The sequence below is a fragment of the Pteropus medius genome, unplaced genomic scaffold, assembly GCF_902729225.1.
Source record: "Pteropus medius unplaced genomic scaffold, Ma_sr-lr_union100, whole genome shotgun sequence".
NCBI lineage: Eukaryota > Metazoa > Chordata > Mammalia > Chiroptera > Pteropodidae > Pteropus > Pteropus medius.
The window spans coordinates 1,672,971-1,699,027 of NW_024348304.1; the positions used below are offsets into that span (position 1 = coordinate 1,672,971).

Genomic DNA, 26,057 nt, shown 5'->3' on the forward strand with positions numbered 1-26,057 from the left:
TTGATATTTTGTGCTCTCTTCTAATCCAAAAAAGGAAAATACGAACCCAAAATTTAGCTTAGAGGAAATAAAAGAACATGCCTTAGGCTGATGCTTTGTTTCTGTCCAGTGGAGAGTATGATGGGGAAGCTGAATCAAATTCTCTCTCTTCCTGAATTAGGCATCAACATGGCTTTGTTATTTTGTTTCAATTATTGTAATCCACAGTCTATTCAGATATGCTATTTTGTATTTATTTGTATTTAGAGCTCCTACTTCTTTCCGCTGGCATTGGGAGCTGAGTTGATCACATCGTTAGTTGGGAAAAAATTCCTTTATTTCTTGCGGCATGTTGCAATCAAGTGTTATTAAATCTTTACATTTTGTTTTCTGAATTTCAATTAATTTTAATTTTTGTCTCCTACTCCAATAATTTTAGATTTAATTCAAGATTGGTCTAGTGATAGTGCTCCAGACATTTTTTCATTTGTACCATATACGTGGAATTTTAAAATCATGTTTCATCAGTTCGAGATGATTTGGGCTGCTAACCAACACAACTGGATTGATTGTTCCACTAAACAACAGGAAAATGGTAAGAACTTTCTAAAAATTAGGTTAAGCCTCCTTTTCATTAAGACAAATACCAACACGGAGAATTGGTATTGATTTGTGGTTTTAGTAGCTACTGGAATTGACCTTTTTTTTCACTATCTTGCAAGATTCTCAGTTAACTATTTCAGAGTTTGTTTTGGACTAAGCTTTAGTCTTTGATTTTGTTTATTTTGTGTATTTAAGGCATTTTTTATTGAAAATTTTATTGAAGTTAAAAGTAAGTTTTCTTTTCTTTTTCCCTGTTTGCAGTGTATCTGGCAGCCTGTGGGGAAACACTGAATATCGATTTCTCTCTGCCTTTTACAGACTTCGTCCCCGCTACATGCAACACCAAGTTCTCCCTAAGAGTACGTATAATTGGGTGCATTAGTGAGTTTGACTCCCCAGGGCCCAGCGTTACCCCCTGCCCTTCCCATTCCCACCCCGAAGTGTTTTAGCTGTCCTCCGTTCCTCACTAACCTTAGTGTCACAGAATTGCTGTCGTCTTTTTTTTATAGTTAACACAATGTTCTGCCATTCCCCTTAGTTCTCCAACTTACCCTAAGAAGTTGGGCAATAAAAAACAATCCCCTGAGTTGATTATTTTCTTAGCGCTCATTTCTAACCCCTGAGGCTGACCCGTCTAGCTCTGATGTTTACTGTGTCCATGACTCGATTTTACACTTCTCTGTATTTCATTCCTAATTGTAACCGTGAATTCAAGGAATAACCACAAATACCTGTCTTCCTTTTATCTGAAAGCCAACTCTTATGGGTTCAGAATTTTTAGGAACATTTAATTTTAGGGTATGGGCAATCAGTGGTAGCTGTAGTACTGATGGAGGTTATGGTGGTAAAAAATAGCAACAATAATAATATGAGCAGCTAACACCTGTTAAAGATTTCGTATGTGCCAGACACTATCCCTGGGGCTCTGAGTGGTCACCCGTTTGCTTTGTGGAACAGCCCTCTTGAGGAAGCTGTTGTTGTTATTGTCTGCTTTGAGGAACAGGAAACTGAGGAGCCAAGTTCAGTAATGAGTGGAACTTGAACCAGGCGGCATGGCTTAGCCACTGTCCTGTGCTGCTGGCCAAGAATGCAGGCATCGGGGCGGGCAGGTTGGGGCCCAGAAAGGCGAAGGTGAGCCTGACTGAAGACCCTTCCGTGGACCAGCTCAGAGTTCCTAAATGCCAGTGTCGACGGACCAACACTAACTAGGATCAAAAGAGACGACTGTATTTTTAAAATTAATAAAAATAAAGAACATATTCCACCATATATTAGGGATAGGATTTTTTTTTAAAATTTTTTACTCAGTTACATATGAAATATCCATGAATACCCATGGAAGATAATCTTTTCACTATTTTGTGGAAACTATACTGATTTTTTCCCCCCTGAACTTTCAAATCAGAATTTAGTCAATGTAAAATCTTCTTTCAGTTATTTACCTGATTGTTCATTGTAGAATCTGCCATTTGAAATTTTATTTTGAATTTATTCTTAAGCTTATTATAGAGAGGTTTGGCTGTAAATAGTAACCTAACATGTTTATGTACCTATTTTATTACTTTGGGTCATTATAAATTATTTTTAGGGAGAAGATGTTGATCTCCATTTGTTTCTGCCAGATTGCCACCCTAGTAAATACTCACTGTTTATGCTGGTAAGGAATTGCCACCCAAGTAAAATGACTCACGATGCTGGTATTCCTGCCGAGTGTCACGGTGGCCAGAAAACCGTTAAGCCAAAATGGCGGAACATCACTCAGGAAAAGTGAGTACATGACGTCAGTGATCTGAGTCTTCATAGTCAGCATGTAACTCGTTTGACTCTCTGTGTCTGGTGCTTGTGTACAATTAAAGGAATAAATTAAATACCTGACTAGAAACTTTATCTTTTACTCTTCAAAGAGCTGGTTGGGTCGAATGCTGGACTGTCCCAAGCGTCATGCTTACCATTGATTATACATGGCATCCAATTTATCCACAAAAAGCAGATGAACAGCTAAAACAGTCATGTGAGTATATCTAATTCGTACTCTAAACATCTGGTGTTATGATTGGTAATCATCGGAGGTACAAGAAAGATATAAAACAGTTTGGAAATGCATCTATTTTGAAATAATTGTATACATTTAAAATCGTTTAAGGATTTTGTTATAGGTTTTTATTGAACATTTATCTCTGTATCAAAAGCTCGGCGAAGCTGTTTCCTGCTTACAGTGCCTCATTTCATCCTTAAAACAATTCTGTGAGATAGATATTATCATTGTAGAGTTGAGAAAATGTGCTCAGAGAACATAATTAGATAATTTATGTTCCAAGCTAGAAGCAGCAGAGCTGCACTATCAAGCAGAGCTGGACTATCAAATATATGTGGGAATATATTTAAAGCACTTGATTTTGTGGAATGTTAATTTCTTTAACACATTCGACATCGTATATCATAGTTACCCTGAAGCTGATGTGCCTTATTACTGGGGTCCAAAATGGAATTAGAATCAAGTGATATTTTCTTTGTATTTTTCCAGTGAGTTAAGATTTAAAGAATAGTTTCTATAATTGTCTTTATATATGGAACTTGATAATGTCACACTGCATTTGAATGGCTGTTTTTGTGAAAACAACTGTACTTTAATGCCCAAGGATAGTTAAAGCCTAATCGTGACCCAGATTTATATTGCATGGACTTGACTAGTGCCGCTAGTGTTGACAGGGACTTTTCATGGATTCTGTGCGATCTGATTTATGTACTTCTACACATACTGCAGTTTGCATTCTTGATTATCAGTCTTTTAGGGTTGTCTTCCTGGTATACTATAGGCTATATCAGGGTTAGTTGCTTTCGTATTTGCAAAATAAGACTTCTTAGTGGATAATTCCTTGAAGAGCTTCTAAGAGGTACTTTCCTCCCTTCAACACACATTTTTCTCTCAATTTCTTCCAGTGTCAGAAATGGAAGAGACGATGCTGTCCGTGTTAAGGCCATCGCAGAGAGTGTCGGACAGGGCGGTCCCCTCTCCCTCCGCCTCGTCACGCCCCCCTGTCGATCCCTCGGAACTGCCGCCCGATAAGCTCCACGTGGAAATGGAACTTTCTCCCGATTCTCAGATAACTCTCTATGGACCTCTGTTAAATGCCTTTTTGTGTATAAAGGTATGATTTTTAAAAGAACTTAACATTTTTAAACATAAGCAAAGCAGTTCATGTCTAATTGAAATTGGGACCATTTGCAATAGCCAGTTGGATGATTTAAAGTGTTGAGAATATATTATATATGTTGATTAGACTTGTAGTACTAGACTCATTACAAAATTATAAAAAAAGTATACTCTTCAGTGCAGTGGTTTTTTTTGAGCATTTAGTATATTCTAGGAATCGTGCTAGTTGCTATGAGATACAGGTGATCTGACATCTGTTGTCAAGGAGATAAGCTGGAGGAGTGGACACGTATGGACAAGCTTTAACAAGCTGTAATGAATGCGGCATATAATACAGGAGAACCTTGTTATCTGAGGGTACTTGGTGTCAGGAACGGTCTTCTTCACGTGGCTCCATTACAAACAACTTTATTCCATGGTAAATAATAATCAAGGATTTGTTTGGAGCTCCGTCTTAAAAGTTGAAGCAAATACATGAAAATAAGTTCATTTCAGGGTATGACAAATTTAGATTCTAAAGAAATATGCACTACTTCTTAGGGCAAGGACTAAATCAAGTGTTAATTCATTTTGGTATAATTGTCCCACTGAAATTGTGTGATTGCACAGTGTGATAGCACTTAAAGGTTGATGTCCGTAGCACAATTGTGAAGAGAGGCTATTTTAAGAACAGTGTGGACTTGGTCAGTTTTCTAGAAGTCGCTCTTTTAATATTTAGCTCATCCTTTGAAGACGTCCCCAGCAAGTCCTCAATAATTCTTATTGACTTACTGTTCTTCCTAGGTAACGGCTCTAAGCCCTCCAGATCCTCACTTATCACCAAAAGCTTTACCTGTGATTTGAGCAGTTACCCAACATCACTTTTGGCAACTCCATGAAATTTTGCATTTTTCTAGGATTTTGCAAATTCATTTTGCTTCAGATGTTTATTGTGCTGTTGGATGTTTACTACATCTGATAATCAAAGACAGACTAATTACCCAAACATCGATAAGCACGAGCAGCAGAGTTACTTGCGTGAGTCTGATTCCGTCAGTGCTGACTCGTGTGCTCCCTCTCGCGGTTCACAGTGCAGGTGTTCTGCTAACAAGGAGCCCTGTAATGTACAGTGACAGAGGCGATCGATTCTAGGAGGAGTCTAGGATAATCAGAGTTAGCCGGGGAAGGACAATTGGGGTTTGCTAATAAAGACTCTGGAAGAAGTGTGGGCTGAATGGCTTTTGAAGGTACCTAAAATCTCAGTATTTGAGTTACTGTTATTACATTTACTAATCGACTTGATATCCAGAACCCTAGCCAGAAAATAAATGTGTCAATAACCAAAATGCAGAATTTACCAAAATACTGACTTGGTTCTAGTATTGAACAAATATAGCTAACAGTGTTAAAAGGAATATTTTAACAGTTTTTGATCACTATGGACAGATCACATAGGCAAAACTTAAATTCAGAATCAATGGGAAGAATAAAAGGATTTCAATTAAAAATAAATTCCGATGCAAAGAAACCAGAATATTTGTAGTTCAAACACTAATGCATAAGAAACTAGGATGAACTACATGAAAAGAAGTTTTGGTAACTTTATAACACATGTTTTTGTCATCAATAACCAAAATTGGACACTTTTTAAATAAATTTATTTAAATTAGCTTCAAGTATACAGTACATTGATTAGACATCTATATTTTTATTAAAGCTGTTAAGACGTTCCTGTTAAATATTTCAACAGGACTGTATGAATCGTGTTTAGCTAATTGGATTTAGCCAGTTGATTTTCGGTGAATTGATGTGCTTCCCCCGAGAGGTGTCCCCGGGTGTCACTGTTTCAGCACTCCGAGCAGCAGCTTGAAAAGCACTGACCCTTACAAGCCCCCAACGGTTTCTCTAGGACCTGGACTGCAAGTTTTTGCTATTACCGGAGGTGGTGTTATGAAACTTTACTGTAAACTTCTATGACCTTTTGTGGGCATTTTTTTTTTTTTTTTTTTTTTTGCGAATATTTATTTGCTAAGCGGACAAGTAAGTATATCTTAAATATATGTATCTTTTTTTTTTCATTTAAGGAAACAGACCTGATGCTTTTAATTACATAAAATAGGTTTACAAATTTTGAACTCTAAGGTGAGGAGTTATTGTTACATATCTCTTCTGATAGCATTTCTTAATGTTTGTAGGAAAACTACTTTGGGGAAGATGACATGTATATGGATTTCGAAGAGGTGGTTTCAAGTCCCGTTCTGTCACTGACGACATCGTCCAGCTCTGGCTGGACTGCCGTCGGAATGGAGAATGATAAAAAGGAAAGCGAAAGTTCGGCCAAGCCCACCCATCCACTGGCCCTGCGTCCTTGGGATATCACTGTCCTTGTGAACTTGTACAGAGTGCACGGCCGTCTTCCTGTTGTAAGTGTGTACAGATTAGAGTAGCGTGCAGTGGACCGTGAGCTTAGCCAGCACAGGAAACATTGTGTGCGTGTGTGTTTCGTGATGGGATCGCTTGAGCATTGGTGATTTCACTTTCTGTTTTTCTTCTTTCACGCGAGCTGCTCCATGCAGCTAGAGAACATTTCTTCATGGCACTGAGCTCATGGATATCCCAGGACTGTAGAGTTTCTTAGCCTTCATCTCCAGCCGCAGACCAGTTTGAGGCCTTATGGTGGACCTAGTACCAAATCAAGAGTCAGGCTTGGCTTTGAGGTTGAAGTACATCAGGGGTTTGGAGCAGCCCAGAATCCTGCTTCACCCCAAGGGGGACATTGAGGCTGCCTTGGAACGAGGTCGTGTTGCCCAGAGAACCCGGGCCGTTGGAGCCAGGCCAGAGAGGGAAGGGTGGCCCTAGAGCTTGTGTGGTGCACTGGCTCCATGTCACACACCAGGGCTGCACAGCAGAGAAGTCACCTCTGGTGCTTAGTGGCCCTAGAGCCCTTACTGGGGTCCAGAGTGATTCTGTTCATCAGTAAGCACTGTTTCTTTTTTTAAAAAAATCTCTTAATTACATGAGCGTAATTATTATTTTCCTGTACTTCCTTGGTCTTCAGTTTTTCTCCACCTTGATTATGGTATTTTGTTTGACTTTAGCACGGAACCACCGATGGTCCTGAATGTCCCACGGCTTTCTTGGAAAGACTATGCTTTGAAATGAAGAAAGGATTTAGGGAGACCATGCTGCAGCTTGTCCTGTCTCCCCTGACCGTGTGTGTCAGCGATAACTATCAGGTAACGGGAAGCGAGCTGTGCTGGAGGCTCAGGTTCATTATGACTCTGTGGGGTCAAAACAGTGCATTAGCCTCTGTGCATGGAACAGGTAGCTCTCCACACTGCAGGCTTTTAGTTTAACCATATTGAGGAGTTTTGTATGTGCATGAGAGTTTTTCAAGAATCTCTTTTCTTTTTCTTTGCTGTTCCCTATTTGTGATCCCAAACAATTATATTTTATATCTTTTTGTTTTTAGAAATGGAAAGAAATACTCTATATCTTTCTCATTTATTTATGGAAGGGAAAAATGCATAAAATCTTGGTGGATTCTGCTGAAAATCACCACCTAAGCATTAATACTAACCAGTACCGTGAATCTTCAAAACATGAGCACCTACATGGTCACTGATTTATTCTTTTCATGCAACATGCTTACAAGATATTTTGTTAATTTTTTCACGATATCCCTGGGAGTCTTTTGGAAGACAACTAATGATATTCATCAAATATGAATCATTTACGTTCCTGGGCAGATTATCACTTTATTATTATTGTTTTTAAATGCCAGATGGCTGCTTCTGGCATCTACCACTGCTGTAGGGCTCATCCCTCCTTTAGGGAACTTGTGTGCTTTACAGATGTAAATGGATTTTAATACAATGCAAAGTAAAATTATAAATGGGGGGATGAATCCAATAACCCTCACATCGTCCATGGACGATAAGTTACTGTGGATTCAGTGCAGTAACTGATCATCTTCTTTAAAATAGTATACTACCTTTTCTTGCCATAACTGATTATATTTTTCTACATAGAACTTTAATTTCTTTTCGAAGATGTATATATTTCACATATATACATAGTAGCTGAAACTTAACATATGCTAGTTCTGCCACAGAGTGTTTCCTTTTTTAAACTTTTATTTCAAAATAATAGTAGATTCACAGGAAGTTGCAGAGTTAGTACAGAGAGGCCCTGTGTCCCCTTCACCCAGTTTCCTCCATGCTGATCTGTCACATAATTATAGTGCAGTATCACAACCAGGACACCGGCATTGGTGCGATGTGTGTGCCTAGTTCTGTGTCGTGTTACCCCATGTAGATTTGTGTAACTGCCACCGAAATCAAGTGGCAGAGCTATTGTATCATAAAGACCTCATATACCTAACACTTTTAACTGGCTATAGAAACCTGAAAAATACCTCTTGGCCTCCTCTCTAACTAGCGGGTCACTAGGGTCGGTTGGTCTTTATTCTGGGAGCTGAGTATGTGGAGAGGAAGTCCATCTCCTTTTTTTGATCTGTTGAGGAAAATAATAAAGGTAAAAGAGAAATATCTCCTTATGGCTGAGTTCTGAACATCTTGGATGAGCATCTGTCTTGCGAGTACCTGGCAATGCTCTAACTTCTATTTTAATCACTGCATTTTCAAAAGACTTTACCAGATACAAAAAAACGCTTTGTTGAGCTCATTATGAGAGTTCACATCAGCCATAATTATGGAGTCATCAGCAGGTGTGTATGGTGACTCAGGTATACGTGTGGTTTATTTGGTCCCCGGAGAAGGAATTCGTGGAGTAGAGCTGCGGGGCGGTAGTGCCAGACTCGGTGATGCTCAGTGTCCCTGACGGCTGGCCCGGAAGACAGGGCGCTCTCTGTGTACAGTCTTGGAATTTGCTTATCTGCTTGACTTGCTTACATTGTGTGGTGCTGGCGTGACTGTCTCTAAGAAATCTTTTGTCTCTGTGCTGTCTAATAGTCTGTCACCATGGCAGGCTTTGCACCCTGACAGCCCCCTTGTCAGTCCTGGGTCACTCACCTGTGGATACTTGTTCCTAGTAGCTTTAGTCCTAACTTGGGGCCTCAAGCCTCGGGATCTGAGGCAATGGGTGGCTTTCTGTGTCCGATTCAGGAAATCACACGTTGTATTTCACGATCATCTTACGACACATGTTCGTACCCAAGGGCTGCTGGAGCAGTGGAACCGCACTGCGTGGCTTAAAACAACAGATATCTCCCCTTGTGGGGCTGGAGCCTAGAGGTTGCCATCTGGTGTTGACAGGGCCATGCCGTCTCTGAAGGCTGTCGGGGAGGAACCCGCCGTGCGTCTCCCCAGCTGCTGGTGGCTGCCAGCAGCCCTGGGCGCTCGTCGTCTGTGGCACACCACTCCAAGCTCGGCCTCCGTCCCTACATGGCTTCCTCTCCGTGTGTCTGTGTGTCCCAGTTTTCCTCGTAAAGGCCACCTGGATCCACTGTAGCCCCATTTTAACTCGATCACACCCGTCAAGATCCTATGCCCAAGTGAGGTCTCATTCATAGGTACCCGGGCTGGGGGCTTGGACATGTTTCGGGGGGACACCACCCCATAACATGATGCAAGCCATAGTAAAATTTAGACTGCAGTGTTTATTGGCGTACTAGGTTGGCTATACCTTTAGGACAAGCTGAGATCCACCTGTGTTATTGAGCTAAAAGGAAAAAAAAGATCACGGACACTGTATACTGAGAATTTGGAGAGTACAGCAGACCCCAGACAACACCTCTCAGGCAGCGGATGCCGGAGAAGGACGATTTCATTATGTGACGCAGCTTCAAGAAAAGGAAAATGTGTCAGAACATTTTCTGGAGCTATATATTCTAGTCACAACTTGAAATTTCTTTTGAAGAAGTCCTTATGAATCGGATTTGTCCTTCTTAAAAAACTTTTTTAAAGTACGCATTTCCCAAGCGTACTGAAACCAGGAACCCCAGCCCTGGGAGGCGGCGTGCACACACGCACTGAAGAGACCCCGTGCTGAGGTTAGCTTGCGGGGTCCCTGTGAGCCATCTCGTGCGTGCTGAGGTCTGAGGACACTGCACAGCCGCTCCGTCAGCAGGGTCTGCTTTTTGTGGTTATCTGTTCGGTGCGGTGGGAAGCATGGTGCCCACGACAAAAATGGTCTTTACCCTCATCAGCCTGAAATGGAAGATAAATACCAGGGCGGGGGTGGGGGGGGCAGGGGTGACAGTGCAGACCATAAATAATTTCACATGTCACAGGTGCTGCCCGGAGAGGTGCGAGGGGCTTCGCAGGCATGCAGTGGTCTTGAGACGAGCACATTACAAAATCTGCCTTTTTTAAAGCTCTCTGGTCCTTTGTAGAGTATGGAGCGGAGAGAGGGAAGCGAGGGCCGGCTTCGCGGAGCCCCTGGCAGGAGGTCTTCCTGGATCAGGAGGATGGCAGGGAGGTGGGCGGTGTCAGTGCCGCTGAGAGCCGGGGATGTGGAGCCGCAGGAGCTGGGGAGGGCGCTGCCACGCCTGCTGGTCCGTGTCCGCCGTGGTACCCTGGGGAGTCAGCGCTCCATGCAGAACCCTGCTGTAGCGCTCACGCTGTAGCGTTCCGAACGGGTCCGTCTCAGCCGTTTTCTCTGAACCGTTTGCTGCTTTTTAGTGGTGTTCGCATGATTATTCTCTGTAAGGCAAATCTGTCCTTTTGTATTTACGTAGTTCCTGAAATCTGTGCTGAAGATGGTTTCGGTTTCTTTTTCTTGTTCTTTACTTAGTTGTCCTAATGGTCTTTATTGTCCCGTTATTTTCTCCTTTTTAGTATTTTAGTCTCGTGATTCCTGCCGTCCCACAAAAGATGGCCTGTTACATTCCCTGTCAGAGCACTAGTTTCTTTTTATTCGTCAGGGCTGTTAGCAGTCAGAGATCCACATGCTGCTGTGGCTCTCGTGGATGCCGTCACTACAGAGGCTTAACTCGGACTCCTCTTGTGTTCAAAGTTGTGTTAAGAGCTTCTGGATCCTGAAGGCTTATTTTCCACATGGCGTGTTTTTCCTGTCTCTGGAGGGAAGAGCAATGAGACGTTATAATGCGATTTTCTGGTATTTCTTACATCCTTCTTACTGTTTTCAGCAGCGACCCCCGGTGGACGAGGTGCTCAGGGAGGGGCACATCAGCTTGTCCGGTCTCCAGCTGCGAGCGCATGCCATGTTCTCGGCAGAAGGTCTTCCTTTGGGAAATGATTCGTTGGAATACGCGTGGCTGATCGATGTGCAGGCTGGGAGCCTGACGGCTAAGGTCACGGCCCCACAGGTACGGCTCTCACAGAACTAGCTCCTGACTTCTTTTTCCTTTGCTCCCACGGCTCCGAGAGCCAGTCGTGTGCCCGTTCGAATGCTCGCTGCGTGTCCCCTGAGGGCGTCCGGTGGCCACAAGGCCCTGTGCTCTTTGGACAGATGTCGTTCTTGGCATTCAGCATTTTCTTAGCAATAGATGAGTCAGAGACAGGTTTCACTTTTCCGAGCGACACAAAACCGACGGGTATGTTTCATAGGTCTATATCGTACTTTAAAGAATCCGAGACTTTCTTTGGGAAGAACTCAGAATGAGATATATATGTTACATATATATTATAGAGAAAGTACATATATTATTAAAATTATATTTGTTCTCCACTGTTGGAACAGTCTTCCCCAGTATATAGAATAATTTTCTAAGAACTTTGCTTTTTTATGTAGTTCTTAAGTAGGATTTGAAAATAGCATTTATAGTATTAAGGATTAGGTAGCACAGTTCTTTGCTTGTTATGCTCCAAAGCAACATAATGTCATTTGTACCTGCTATTAATAATGTAGATACTGGTTTAAAAAAGTAAAAACATAGTTACTAGTAAGTAAACCTGGCCTCGAGTGCTCGTCGTGTCCCTTGAATGAGTCCCCTCCCCTTTACCGTCCCACGTGGTCTTTAGGAGACTTGGAGGCCTTAAGGAGTATTTAGTTCTAGAAATGGACCACCGAATAGTTGAATAGCCATTTTACTCTAAAATTTTACCCGTTGAGCCATATATTTATGATGTTTAGCTTATAGATGCATGTTTATCTTGGCATTGCAAAAACTGGAACGTGCAGAAATGTACATACTCAATTTTAATAAAAAGTTACCGAATGGGTATGAAACATAATTTAGAGGTAGATAGTAGCAACGAGAAGGTGAATAAAGAATCTAAGTACCTTCTATATCTGAAAGAAATTGATGGAAGACAGCAAAAATTAAGATTCTAGAAATAGTAGGAAAATGAATGGAATTGCAAAAGGGTATCTCATATAAAAATGAATGAAAAGAAATACTCAGTGCTCACTGGCCTCAACTATCCTTTCTTTATTATCCACCATTTCCCGCCTCTCATATGCACTGAAGCATGTAACAAAACAGCGTGTTTCCTGCCAACCCTGTGAGACTGGACGCAGTTCCTTTAAGGATTGCTGGAATCTCACGTGTCCATAAATTACACTTACTAGAAGACGAAACATTTTCTTCTGTACTAGAATGTTGGCATCATGTTTATGATTGCGTGGGTGCTGTAACATTCATGCCATTCTTTGTATGTTTTAAAGGTGAAATTCATGTTTTCTAGTAGTTTAAATTGTGTGCTTTTTAGACCCAAATCTTGGTGTGTTTATTAACGACTCTAATCAATTTCAAAATTCAGAATTTTTAAACATGGCAAGATTTGACAAATTGCTATATGGTTATTTAAGCTTCTATTTACATGAACAAAAGTGCTTTAATCTTCAAAATGCCTGATTTTCTAAAACTACAGTTCAAAATGATAATTAAATACTCAAAAATTTTACACTAAAGGTTGGTTGATTATTAGGTAATAAATTTTAAGTGCTTTTCTATGCCATATAAGTCATATAGTCATATATGCCATATAGTCATATAAGAAGAAAGAGTAAACCTTGAAGAAAAGTATTTTGCTCTAGAAGTTGAAATGAGTTTGAGTTTTTATTTTGGCCATGTATTTTGTCATTCATAAATGAAAAGTAATACATGCTTATAAATGATGTCAAGGTAGAAAATGATATTGGCTGACAAGTAGATTATATAGCAGCAGGTATAAGGCGATGTTTGGGTTATTTCAAGCTGTGTTAAGATTTTCGATTGGCCTCTGAGCTCCGAATGTGCGTTCAGTATGCTAATGGTGTTGTCACCCTGTCACCGCTTGTTTGTAGCTGGCTTGTCTCTTGGAGTGGGGGCAGACATTTGTTTTTCACGTGGTATGTCGGGAGTATGAACTGGAAAGACCCAAATCAGTAATAATATGTCAGCATGGAATTGATCGTCGGTTCTGTGAATCCAAGGTACGTTAAGAAATGTGTTAGCGTATTATAAACATTTATGAATTTTTTAAAATGAAAGATTGAGATGTCAATTTTAAATCAATTGCACATAGTCACTAAGTAAACACTATAGTTAGTTTTTTCAATCATGAAAATTATTCCTGCAAATCATAGCCAGTTGCTATTTAGTTGTAAGTAGCTAACATATAAGGTAATTAGTGAAACATTCATTCACAAATAAATGAGATACTATGAAAAGCATATCTCATCTCTTACATTTTCACTGTGAACACTTAGGTCTTGTTGCTTTATTATACTAACTCTCGGGGACACGGCCATACCTTTATGTAGACGACGTAAAAGTCGCAGCAGGAGGCAGTGCCAGGCCCTTCCGTGGCTTCGTTGGCAGACCCCTCTGGAGCACACCTGTTCTCCCGGACTCGATTGGCAGTGCTGGGCATCTGCCAAGCTTCCCGACTCCAGATCTGAAGCTCTTTCCACAGCGGCGCGGTCCGTCGACTCAGGCTCTGTACAGTCACAGGAGTCCCTGAGACCGTGTGCGGTAGCAGTGACGTGCATAAACACTGTTCCTTATGAGTGTGGAGTGGGGAGCGTCTTTTTTTTCGGGGGGAAGTATGCTCATTTCAGAAAATCTGGAAAACATGGCAGTTTCAAGAAAGATAAGCAACTTACCCCAATTCTACAATGCAGAGACAACCACTGTTAATAGTTTAGTTTTTCTTTCTAGTTTCTTTCCTATGTGCCTTTCCTTTTTTCTTTTGCTGTATAATTTTTATTTGCTATTATATGACTGAAAATTGAACGTATTCATTCTTTTAATTTTATGTCCAAACATCGGTAACTCATGCTTATTTACCTACAATAAGGAAACTGGTATAATCGGCAATAAAATTAGTTTTTCTTGTTGCCAGCACATCTCCGGGTCCACATGGATAATTCACACGGGCTTGTAGGCATCTTTTTTTTTTAAGATTCAAAAGTCTTAAACAGTAACCTTCTGTTTTAAGACTCAAAGCTTTTATGTTACTTAAAAAATTTTTAAACTCTGTTGAGGCATAATTTACATATGATATATTCACCCTTTTTAAGTTGTAGAGTTTGAGTTTTAACAAATGTGATACATACAGGTGTAACCATTCCTATCAGTGAAGAACATTTCCCTGTGTCCCTTTGCAGTTAGCCACCATGTCATGCAACCACTGGTATGCTTTGTCATTTTAGATTCCTTTTTTTAAGGTCTGTTTTGATGGAGGAAATACATTCAGAGTCTGCCACTGATGAGCAGTTACGTGCTTTTGGGCCGTTAACGTTACTCAGGGCCCTCTGCCCAAGGAGTTCGTGGAAGTGGCTGATGTGTATGTTTTTATCAAACCTAAACATGACCAAGTCTGTATTTTAGGAGAAAAACTAAATTAAATCTGTGTGGATTGTCGTGGATACCATAAAATTTACAGCTGATGTGTGTGTGTCTGTGGAATACTCATAAAAATATCTTACAACTTTAAGTTCCTATGTAGTTCTTATAAACCTATGACATTGTTTACTTATCAGTTTATTCTTTTTGAGTTTCAGCAACAGTTTATATATGAATTCTGTTGATTTAGACTTGCTATTTGCCCCCTTTAAATGAAAAAGGGTTACTTGTGATTAGTTTTCTAATTTTAAGACTAACTGCTGATGATTTAATTTATTGTTCTAAAAAAGTGAAATTTAACTGTCTGGTTTTTAAACACACACATGTAACCAGAATTTTGTTTGTTTAAATAAGGAGACTAAAGTATCAAAATAGTGAATTGATGGTGAAGAATTAAATGTTGTCTTTTTTCATTTTAGTTGAGTTGTATTCCTGGACCTTGTCCAACCTCAGATGACTTGAAATACACTATGACCCGTCTAGCAGTCGATGGGGCCGATGTTTACATTGTGGAGCATGGCTGCGCTACAAACGTAAAGGTGCACTCTCCTCTCTTTCCTGGCCAGTATACTTCTATTTCCTTTTCACCGAGCCAAACCTCCATTTCTTGATATACAACACACACTTATAATTTGCCATCACACCAACTACTGCAGAATTCTACTAGACAGCTTTCTGGTTTCTACTCACCCATGTTCTCTTCTAGTATATTTTTTTAAGGCATACTTCTGCTTTTTTACTCTGACGGACTTATCATAACATTGCCCTACGGCAGGGGTATAAACAGGTAGCTTGCTTTTACAGCAGGGAAGTAAATTGATAACGTTTTTCAAAGATTTGATTTTGAATGCTTTTAGGTTTTATACGTTTATAGTTCCTGCCTGGCTCCTGAAAACGTTTGTTTGCCACCTCTTCTTTGTGGGTTACTGTTTAAAATCAAACCTCGTTCACAGTCTGCGATTTCACTATTTACTACACTTCTCATTTCCCTTTCCTCTTCCTCTTTTCCTTTTATCTTCTTTTTTAAAAATCAATGTCTATTTTTATTATTGCATTCATCTTTTCTATTTCTTTTTTCCTCTTTTTTCCCTTCTCTTTTCTTACATCTTTCATGCAGTTCGAAATAATTACCTATTCTGTAGTTTATTCTAAGTTGCTAAAAAAGACCAAATCTAGAGTTTTGTTTCATTTTCTTCGTTCAACTGCAGATGGGTGCGGTTCGGGTTGCGAACTGTAACCTCCACAACCAGTCGGTTGGGGAAGGGATAAGCGCTGCAATTCAGGACTTTCAAGTGAGACAGTGCATCGAACAGCCGAGTAACCCCAGAGCGGGGCTTCAGCCCGCGCTGCTGCGGAGGGCCCACTGGCTCGAAGCGGGGTCGGCCAGCCTGGGGCTCGTAACTGTCGACGTCGCACTGGCTGCGGATCACCATTCTAAACATGAGGCACAGAGGCAGTTCTTAGAAACTCATGATGCCAGAACCAAGAGGTAAGAGAAGTTTAGGGATGGCGATAGTCTCATGTTCAGGTGAAAATTACTAGCTAATTATGGAGAACATTCTACTGTTAGCAACATAGTAAGAGTATTTTAAATACAGACCTAGTGTGATTGTGTCCCTATGTGGTAGTAGCTCGCTGACCTTCAGCTTGGGTGCTTTGGTGGATGTTTGATTCCCAGGAGTTTTGGGGAGTAGGTATATTCTCCTTATATAACTGGAAAAGTTACCGAGCACAGAGACTGTTAGTTTCATTAGATTAGTGTTTCTGGAAGGTATAGTTCCCAAACCACCGGCACCAACATCTCCTTGGAACTTGTTAGAAGTGTCCGTGAGCAGGCCTTCTCAGACCCCAGTCAGATTCTCTGTGGGCGGAGCCCAGTTCTCCTCATTTCCATATGCCGTCCAGGTGGTTCTACAAGCGGACATTTGAGAACCAGTTTGAGAACCAGTGCCGTGGTTTATGTGAGGAAGAGGCGGGCAGGGGAGCTCACATCTGTTACCTCTGCGTTCCCATTTGGCGTCAGGTCCTTCATACACACGATGCTGTTTAATCCTCACGACAATCTTATTAGGTATATCAGACCATAATTTTAGAGATGAGAAAACTAAGGCTCTGAAGTGTTAACTTGTGCAAAGTCCCAGAGTTATTAAGTGGCACAGCTAGAATTTGAACCCACATGAAGATGACCACAAAGCCATGTATGCCACTAAGCTTTTGCTGCAAGTAAAAAAGTCTATGAGATATATAAGGTCTTTTATTTTGAGAGTGCTTTAAAATCAACACTAGGTACATAGTAGATGTGTTCAAGAAATATAAACGAATGAGTATAAAATGAAAATGATCCCAATTTTGTCTTCCTGTGGATGCCCTGAAGACCCAATGAGATAATGCATGTGAAAAAAGGATTTGTATTATATAATATTTAGATTTGTATTATAATATAATATTTTTTAAGAAAGAGGAGGAATTAATAAATACTGACAGATTTGTGTGTGGGTTACTCAGAGCCTGAAGAATTTTGAATATATTTTCTCTTATCTCAATTCTTAATACTTCATTTAGAGTACTTAATACAAAATTATTGTAAATTTTTTTCTCTAAAATATTGAATAATGCATTATTTTAGTTGCATTATTTTAGTTTTATTGAGAAATAATTTCTTACCCCATATTTTTTGGTGTCATGTGAAATAGGCTCTGAAATGCTAAAGGTTATGAATTAATGTATTAAACATCTATATTAATAGTTTTGTTCACTTTTTAGTTTAATGTTTCAAAGTTTTTGTCCTTTTAAGAATATTTACTGCTGTTTTTAAACGATTTAAATGATTTTAATATTTGCTGCTTCTTAGTTCTTTGGCTTTTTTTTTAATAGATGCTCTCTCTCATTACTGTTCCTACTTATTTCTTTCTCATCGTAGTGAGACTGTTGTTTGTTTGTTCATTAGAATGAAAAAATGATTAAAAAGAATGCCACAGTAAAAATAAACCTTTGCTGTTTTAAAAATGTTAACAATTTTTAAAAATTATTATGAATAATTTTAAAATATTGACAGGTAACTTATGTTTAATTACCTGCCAAAAAGTTTTACTTTTCTTAATGAGTTTTTGTTGTGTGTTGTCGTTTTGGTTTGTTTTGGGTTCTGTTTAGGTTGTGGTTTTTGTGGCCAGATGACACCGTGAAGAATAAGAGGAGCCGGAACAAGTGTGGTTGTCTCGGTGGCTGCAGATTTTTTGGTGGCACAGTAACAGGCCTAGATTTCTTCAAACTTGAGGAGTCGACACCTTCCAGCAGCTCTGCATTTTCAAGCACAAGCGCGGAGTCTGACATGTATTATGGACAGTCTCTGCTACAGCCCGGAGAATGGATTATTACCAAGGAAATTCCCAAAATCGTAGACGGTAATAAAATGTATTATTTTGTCGCTTGTGCTAATCTGTTTATCCCTGTGCCATTCTCAGAGAAGTTCAGTGTTACTTTGAGCAACTCCGTTTTTTGAGCAGTCTTAGGTGTGGGGTTCAGTATAATCTACCTTCTTTTGCAGGTGATTTATCTAAAGCCAGATAACACTAGTGAAGTTTTCAGAGTTACACGAGGCGGAAATGGATCCATTATTGAAATCTCCTCCCATTGACATGGGTGACTTTCCTAGCCAAGCTCATTCTGAATATTTCCTTATATATCAGTATTTTCCTAGAACCGAGTTTCCAGAGATATACTTAGTAATAGTTACGCTTCATGCTAACAGTTGTTTACCAGTTTGCTTTAATAGGAAAACTTATCAATAGTAATATTTATACCATTGGCCCCCATGTTATCGACTCCTTTTTCAAAAATATTCTCCTGATCACTGAAATTGAACATGTCCAGAAGAGACATGTTCGTGGCCTTCCTCAGCGACCTAGGGGACTTTATAAGCGCGTGCCCTGGGGGAGAGCCGTGGACGGGGTCTTCCCCGCGGGGCAGATTTAGACGGGTCTGCTGTCTTTTCTCTAAAGACTTCGGAAATGGATTTTCCCCTGAGTGTCATAGTCCCTACGGTTACGTGCAATATTCACTGCTCAAGCTGCCGCGCTGTTAATAGGTGAAATGTAGAAAAGTCTTGATGTTTCATCAATATTTAGCCTTTTTTCCTTGGTCCATTCAAAACCGTTCACTTAGCACTGCTTTTTGTCAGTAGACAAAGATAAGAAAAATAGTTTTAAGAGTTTATCGGATTGATATGCCACGTATAAGGAGCTCTTAGTGGAAAGAAGTTAGACATGTGCCAACTTCTCGCTTAGATGGTTTTTCACTGAATACTAATACATAATGCTAATACATAATTTTCACTGAATACTAAGACTGAAATGTGTGTACACATTTTAAATAGGTAATTCCAAGTAGAAGATGGTGTTGTATTATTCTTCAGTTTTCTGTAAGTTTGAAATTTTTCAAATAAAAGATTAAAAAAATAGAAAAATTCACTGTCTTTGAATTCTGGATCCATATGTTGCTATGTGGAGTTAGATACCTATGCTTCTTAAAAAAGGGCATACTTAAAAACGGACAAAACAAAACATAGTCACATTTTTCATAAATTGCTCTTGAAATTACTATGTTCGTGTCACTCACCTTTTGTTCGTGGCTTAGGTACCGTGAGCGGCACGAAGAGGAGGGACTGGGAAGCCAGGTCGGCGGGCGCCGAGGCCGAGCGGAAGGCGCAGCCGCGCGGCCTGCAGGTGCCGTCCCGCTCCCACAGCTCGTCCTCGTCGTCCGAGGAGAACAGCGGCTCCAGCGCCGCGCAGCCGCTGCTGGCCGGCGAGAGGGACAGTCCCTCCTGTGCTGCCGACGCCCGCGTGCTCCAGAAGGAGTTCCTGCAGGGCGCGAAGAGAGAGGACGGCCGTGCGAGGTCAGTGTCGCCTCGGTGACGGGTGCAGTCGCTTGTCATCGTGGCCAGGAGATCCATTCTCTCAGTTCACCCACTTTACAAACTTTTGTCCTTCCCCCGAACATACTGCAAAATGTCCATTAGCTGCTGTCTTTTTGATTATAAAAGTAATACATATATAGTCATTCCAGGTATTAGGAAAATACGGAAAAGTATATTGGCAGTAAAATGCTGCTTGTCATCCCACCACTCACAGTGAGAAGTCGTTAACGTTGGGGTGTTGCCCTTCCGGTCTGGCGGGTGTGTTTGGTCCTCCTCTTTTTATACCAGCTGATGACTCATTTCATTTCTTGAAATATACTTTCCTCTTGGTAACACATTTCAGACTTTCCTCCCGCCTCCTGGGCCATCTTCCTTCTCAGTCTGGGCGTCCACGTCCTCCGTCTGCCCCTCCCCTTCCTCTTACTGCCGGCGTGTGTGTTGCTGTCCCTCGGTACCGTTTCCCTGGATGGTGTCAGGGGCTGTTGAGCTTCTGCTATGATCTGTAGCTCACGTCTGCGAACTCCAGCCAGGACCTTTGTCTGCGGAAGCCCAGTTACCTTCTTAGTTTCTCTACATGGATGTTTCATGGAGACCTCAAACTTGACCTATAAAAAATGACCTTTTGCCTTTCATGGTCAACTTGTTCTGCCTCAGTAAATGGCACTCCTGCATCAGTTGCCAAAGTCAGAAATAGTAGGGTTCCCTATGACTTCTTCCCCTCCTCCAGTTCCTCTCATTTAATCAAAGGTCCCCCGTGTGTTTTGTTGGACAAACTTTTAAAGGACAGGAAAAAAAAAATCCATATAAATGCCTTAGTGTTCAATAATTATGGATAGAAGATTATACTCTGGTTTTCTTTAAGTTTCTATTATTTTAAGCTGCCTTAACTTTTTGGGGGGTGGGGGGAGTCTATGGGGTATGAACACACATTGTGCTGTTACTTCATAAGGATGTTGCGAAATTTTAGATTTTCCTTTCTTTGTAAAATAAATGATTAAAATTACCGAAAGGACTGGATAAGCGGCGTTCGTACTTAGAGCAGGCGCTGCGATGCACAGTGGCTGCAGCCTCGCTTTCTGTCGCAGCATCCCCGCGGACATTCCTGGAAGCAGCCCCGTGTCCCCCAGTGCTCAGGACCAGTCCGTCGGCCAGTCTCCCCTGAGGTCCCCCTTGAAGCGACAGGCCTCCGTGTGTTCCACCCGACTTGGAAGTACCAAGAGCCTGACCGCTGCCTTTTATGGGGACAAGCAGCCTGTGACGGTTGGAGTCCAGTTTAGTAGCGATGTCTCCAGGAGTGATGAGAATGTTCTAGACTCACCAAGCAGAGAAGAAGTTTTGGTTCATTTCCGTACACACCATCAGCGGACTCCAATTCGTTTCACCAGTATCGATCCATGGATTCCAGCATGTCCATGGCTGACAGTGAGGCCTACTTTTCTGCAGCTGAGGAGTTCGAGCCCATTAGCAGTGACGAAGGTCCTGGAACTTACCCAGGAAGGAAAAAGAAGAAAAAGCAAACCCAGCAGCTCGACTACAGTAGGGGTTCCATATATCACAGTGTGGAAGGGCCCCTGAGCGGCCACGGGGAGAGCGTGCAGGGCCCCCGGACCCTGCCGTTCAAAGCCCACCCCTCCCAGGCCTCCTTTGTGTCCGCGGTGGGAGGGGAGGAGGTCGTGGAGCACCTGTACCCCGTGGAAGGCGAGAAAACGGGAGACAGCGAGCAGGTGACATCTCAGCAGCCGGCGATGAGCTGCTACCAGACCTACCTCACTCAGTTCCAGGTGATTAACTGGTCGGCGAAGCACCCGACCAACAAAAGGACCTCCAAGTCCTCGCTGCATCGCCCCCTCGACCTGGACACGCCGACCAGCGAGGAGAGCGCCTCGTCCCTGGAGCAGCTGTCCATCCCGGCTTTTAAGGTACACAGCACGTCACTCGTCTCCCTGGTGGGCGGACTTAGGAGCGCAATTTTGAAGATGGTGTTTTCAGAATTACTCTGTCATTTTAGCTTCCCTTCTGAAAGAGAGTTTCTGAGGTCATGGCTTCATGTAGGAGAGAGGGTCTCAGCATTTTTGGTGGGTAGTATATATTTAAGACTGTCAGATTGAGGACTGGTTTCAGACTTGGTTGTCACAGTGTTACTCCATCAACATATAGTCTCTGCATTATGCTCTAAGATGGGCATCCAGTCTCTGTGAATTCACACTTTCCGTGTCTTAGAAATTGGTTTTAATAGTTGGTTTCCTTTCTACTAACCCATAGCTGCCTCTTTGCAAAGCCGCTTTCACTCATTTGACATTTGAGGTCTTATAATTTACTATGAATGGGTTGTTGTCCACTTCTATAATGTATTCTGTAAACAGCTTTTTTGAGGAAAGCTAAAAATAAGTCAAACTAAGTGTAGTGATGATAGCCAATATGAAAACTATTTTATAAAATTATATATTTATAAGAGACATTTTTATGATTTTAGAGACCAAAGTTAAGCATATAAAGTCTTACGGGTCTGATGAGCAGTGCTCGGGAATCTGTGTGGTGCACACTTACACATGTACACGCACACACACACCTAAACTGTCTAAGTGTTAATGTATTCTTAATTTAGATTTTAATCGTGTACCACTGCGTGCCCAGCATTGCTCTTCACTGATGTGGGAGATGGGCCTGGAGCTTAGAGTTTAGGGCTGAGACAGAGAGTTAATAGATAAACAGATAAGTATTTGATTACGAGTTGGGAAGTCTCGTGAAGATAAGCAGAGGGGCTTGGGATAGAGGACAGTGGGGGTGGTACCAGAGTGACATGGAAGGTCTGGCCGAGACTTAGCCTGGAACTTAAAGGGTGAGGCGGATTGAGGGTGGGAAGACTGGGGCAGTACGTTCTGGGCACAGCTTCAGCCTCGCTGGGGATCTAAGGTGGGCAAGAAGTCGATGGGGTGTGAGGTGGAGTGAGTTGCCGGGGCCTTGCTCCCGGTGAGCTGGAGGCTGGAACCAGGGTTACAGACCTGGGTATCAGCAGTCAGATTTCTCTTTGAATTTCATTGGGAAACTCCTGAGAGCTTTAAGAGGTGCGATGCAGTCTCATGTACTTTGGCTCCTACGTGGAATTGAATGGTCATTAAGCAGGAGAGGAAGCGGGTGATCACTTAGGAGCCTGTGGCAGCGGCCTGTGCTTGGACTTAGAGTAATGATGCAAAAGCGATAAGTAGAGTTGAGTATCCTCGCAGACGATATATCCTCACGTGTAACATAACACACACACGCGCACACACACGAGTAATATGTGTGAAGGAAGAGGAAACAGTGACATTTACAGAGTTTTGGTTTTAAGTTTGTGCCCATTGTCTTCTTGCCCAGGATGAATTGCTTTTACGTTAAGATTTCAGAATGTTCTGTTTACTCCATGTGAAAATGTTGGTATCGGAATTTTCCAATGTAAAATAGAATGGTACTTGCTGTGCAGAGTACCTGGGAGCTTAGAATTCTTTTAGTATTTTCAGTAAAACTTTCTAGTTTGATTAGATGGTCAAATGTCTGGAGGAAATAAGTCAAAGAATTCATATCTTTAGATAACTTCAAAGATAAAGCATAGGGAGTAAAAAAAAGTTATTTTTCTCCATTAAATCTAAATAACTGGCTGTCATTTAAAAGGGTTCAGTTTGGTTATTCAAGTGCATTTATTTTATTTAACTTTTGTGATACAAAATACAATCTAGCTTTTCCTGTAATGTGATGTTTCTGTGGGATTCTTTTCCGCTTACAAGTCGACTGCGTTAGGAAGAGACTCTAAACTTAGCTTAGAAACTCAATTTGAAAGGAACTCGTGGCACTGGCTCTAACGCTTTGTCGTGCCTTTTACTCTCGCTGCCAAATCCTCCCAGAGCTGCTGTGCCGCTTGTCAGAATAAACAAAATGAAATTGCCAAATGACTATTTTCTCAGTTTGTCAGATATTTATATATGTCAAAATCATATTAATATGGTAATCAGCTTTCACAAATAATCAGCCTATAGCATAAAATTAGAGAATAATATTAAAATTCTAGGCTATAAGTAATGCTTTATATTATTCTAGGTTATCAAACAGGGACTCACAGCTAATTCTTTACTAGACAGAGGAATGCAATTTTCAGGATCAACTTCAAAGTAAGTAAAAAGTACATACTTTTGAAGTTTAAAGTCTGTCTTTTTTGATTATGAGATATGTAGATTTTATTCTGAGAAGTAATATTCTTTACGTGACTGTAGACTTATTTTATGGATAAATTATGCCAATAATTCAATTCTGCTATCTGTCGTGGCTTCGCTTACATTTATAAGTAATTAGTGGCATTTCTGTCAGCATACCGTGCAGGCCATAACCTGGCATATCAAAACTGGGGGCTAGCAAGACTTCCGAATTGTAGTTTTCATATTTTGGAAAAGCCCCATTAAGTAAATATATCAAAATTTTGTTTTGCTCATTCGATATATTAACCATCTTTGATCAGTTTGCATGTTAGTACCTCCCTTGTCCTCTTTGAAAAGTATTTGGGACATAAACTTTCTAGTCCAGTTCTGTGAAACTTTTGGTGGAAGCCTTTGTAGGTGTAAGTGGTCGCTCGTGTTAAGAAAGCTCCACCTTCTGTTGTTCTGGTCTTCGTAACACATCTCTGCTTGTTACGTTGTCCAGCACACCATACACGCCTCTGGAAAGGAAAGCCGCCGAGAACACAGATGACGAAACGCTAACGGAAGAGTGGACCCTGGACCAGCCCATCTCTCAGACCAGAACCACGGCCATCGTGGAAGTGAAGGGGACTGTGGACGTCGTCCTGACTCCCCTGGTGGCTGAAGCCTTAGACAGGTGCTACCTTTGTCTGCGACTACACCTATTATTTCAAAATGAATGTCTGTGTTGTGATGATTAGTGTATGTCATACGTTGCTCGAGAAGAAGGCCTGCGATACCTATTGTGATTGAACAAGAATGAAAGTGTGTTTTAAAAGGTCTGTTTCAGTTGGTTACCATTTGTTACTTTTCAGCCTAAATAATTATATTGCAGAATTATAATAATCATATTGCATTATATTTTCCATTTTTTGCTTTTGGGCTGATGAGCATAAAATGATCAGATACCCAATAATAATTATTGTGTTTGATATTCTTACTATCTTGTTCATGGAGGGGTCAAGGAGGAGGAATAGGTTCTCTGTCCTGTTAGAAGCTTATAGTTAGTTTATCTAGGGAGGTGAAACCAGTATGACCAGAATCTAGACTGGAACGTAAATGGAGCAGCGTTGATACACTAGATCATCGTACTAAACGATATTTACGTTTTCATTTACTGTTTCTCTTCCTTCAGGTATATCGAAGCGATGGTTCATTGTGCTAGCACCCGACACCCGGCCGCGATCGTGGATGATCTTCACGCCAAAGTCCTCAGGGCGGCTGTGCAGAGCAGCAAGACTACCTTCTCAGAAAACGTAAGAACCTTTTATTCCGTAGAGTGTGGCAAACTGAGTATTCTTCATGTGTACACGGTATCTAAACTCAAAAAAACTTGAATGTTTTAAAAAGATTGTTAGTCGTTTAAATTGGAACACATGGACATTTCTAAATAGTTCTGTCATTGGCTCCATAAGAGATAGCATCTGTAACTACACTAGGGATTAAGTAGTAGTCAAGTAATTATAAAAATGCAGCTTTATTTTTTCTTTTATTTCAGAAGTAGCTTCATTCCAGTCCTTTCCTATAGAGCTCTGGCCCTAAGAACCTGAGCACTCTTTAGGACTGCTACATTCATTTCCCGAGAAAGCAAAGCTGCATATTATTTTGGCTTTCTTCTGATGGGACAGCTGGTCTCTTAATATTTGTGAGATTATTTTTGTTCATCTCAGTGAACCGAGTCACTGCCTCCTGGTGCGTGACCTTGGCTTGCACCCGACTCACGAAGCTGGTTCTTTAGTGCTCACACCGTGGTGCTCTTCTGGCGGGTCTCCGTCCGACCTGCCGAGCGACCTGGGTTGTGCTTGGACTAGGGCCTGGAGGCAAGGTGAGAGCGAGGCCGATAGTTTTCGTGGTCCAGTCATTCCAAACATGTCGTAGTTAGGGCAGAGGAGTGCAGACCAAAGGAAACTTGAAAATTCCCGGCCAACAGCGAGCCAGTTACGAGAAACCAGAGCTGCCCTCACGTAAGTAGAATTCAGTGATTCAAGAAAGTGCCTGTTATTTTTCCTGTGTGTTTCTCTGTAGGCCGAGTTCTTTTTATTATGTATCACTCCTCTCCACCCTGAAGCTGCCAGTCTGTCCCCTAAGGTGGGGACTGCAAGACTCGGGGTGCCCGACCCCATGGCAGCTGGCGCACGGACGAGCGTGAAGGAGCTCAGCGAATGAGCGAGTCACTGTGAGGATGCCGTGGGAATTGTGAAAGGTCTGTGAGGTCATCCTCCTCTCTCTCTTTTTAGTTATCCTCCAAACAAGACGTGAGAGCAACCAAAACCGAGCACTCCACCGTGGGAACGACCCAGCGAGGACCGGCTCAGACGAATCTCAATCTCACAGCGAAGCAGGATAATGTCACGATTAAAGGCCTCCAGGCTAACGTTAGCATACCAAAGGTAAACCTTAAGGTTTTGAAAGTTTCCCTGAAACTTGAGAGCATTTTAGTGGTTTTAGCCTTTGTGTTTACTAAACTGA

General features: G+C 41.4%; 1 protein-coding gene across 1 annotated transcript in view; it reads left to right on the plus strand.

Annotated features, from left to right (window-relative positions):
- The window catches only part of BLTP1 (bridge-like lipid transfer protein family member 1), a 133,849-nt gene that overhangs the window by 24,641 nt on the left and 83,151 nt on the right, over positions 1-26,057 (plus strand). The window contains 19 exon segments of the mRNA XM_039879550.1: positions 419-574; positions 844-941; positions 2,171-2,349; positions 2,487-2,593; positions 3,523-3,731; positions 5,911-6,138; positions 6,814-6,951; positions 10,827-11,006; positions 12,929-13,057; positions 14,891-15,010; positions 15,680-15,960; positions 17,622-17,872; positions 19,104-19,362; positions 20,469-20,701; positions 20,704-21,302; positions 23,455-23,525; positions 24,052-24,225; positions 24,724-24,844; positions 25,826-25,978. Coding sequence (XP_039735484.1) covers positions 419-574; positions 844-941; positions 2,171-2,349; positions 2,487-2,593; positions 3,523-3,731; positions 5,911-6,138; positions 6,814-6,951; positions 10,827-11,006; positions 12,929-13,057; positions 14,891-15,010; positions 15,680-15,960; positions 17,622-17,872; positions 19,104-19,362; positions 20,469-20,701; positions 20,704-21,302; positions 23,455-23,525; positions 24,052-24,225; positions 24,724-24,844; positions 25,826-25,978 — 3,686 coding nt within the window.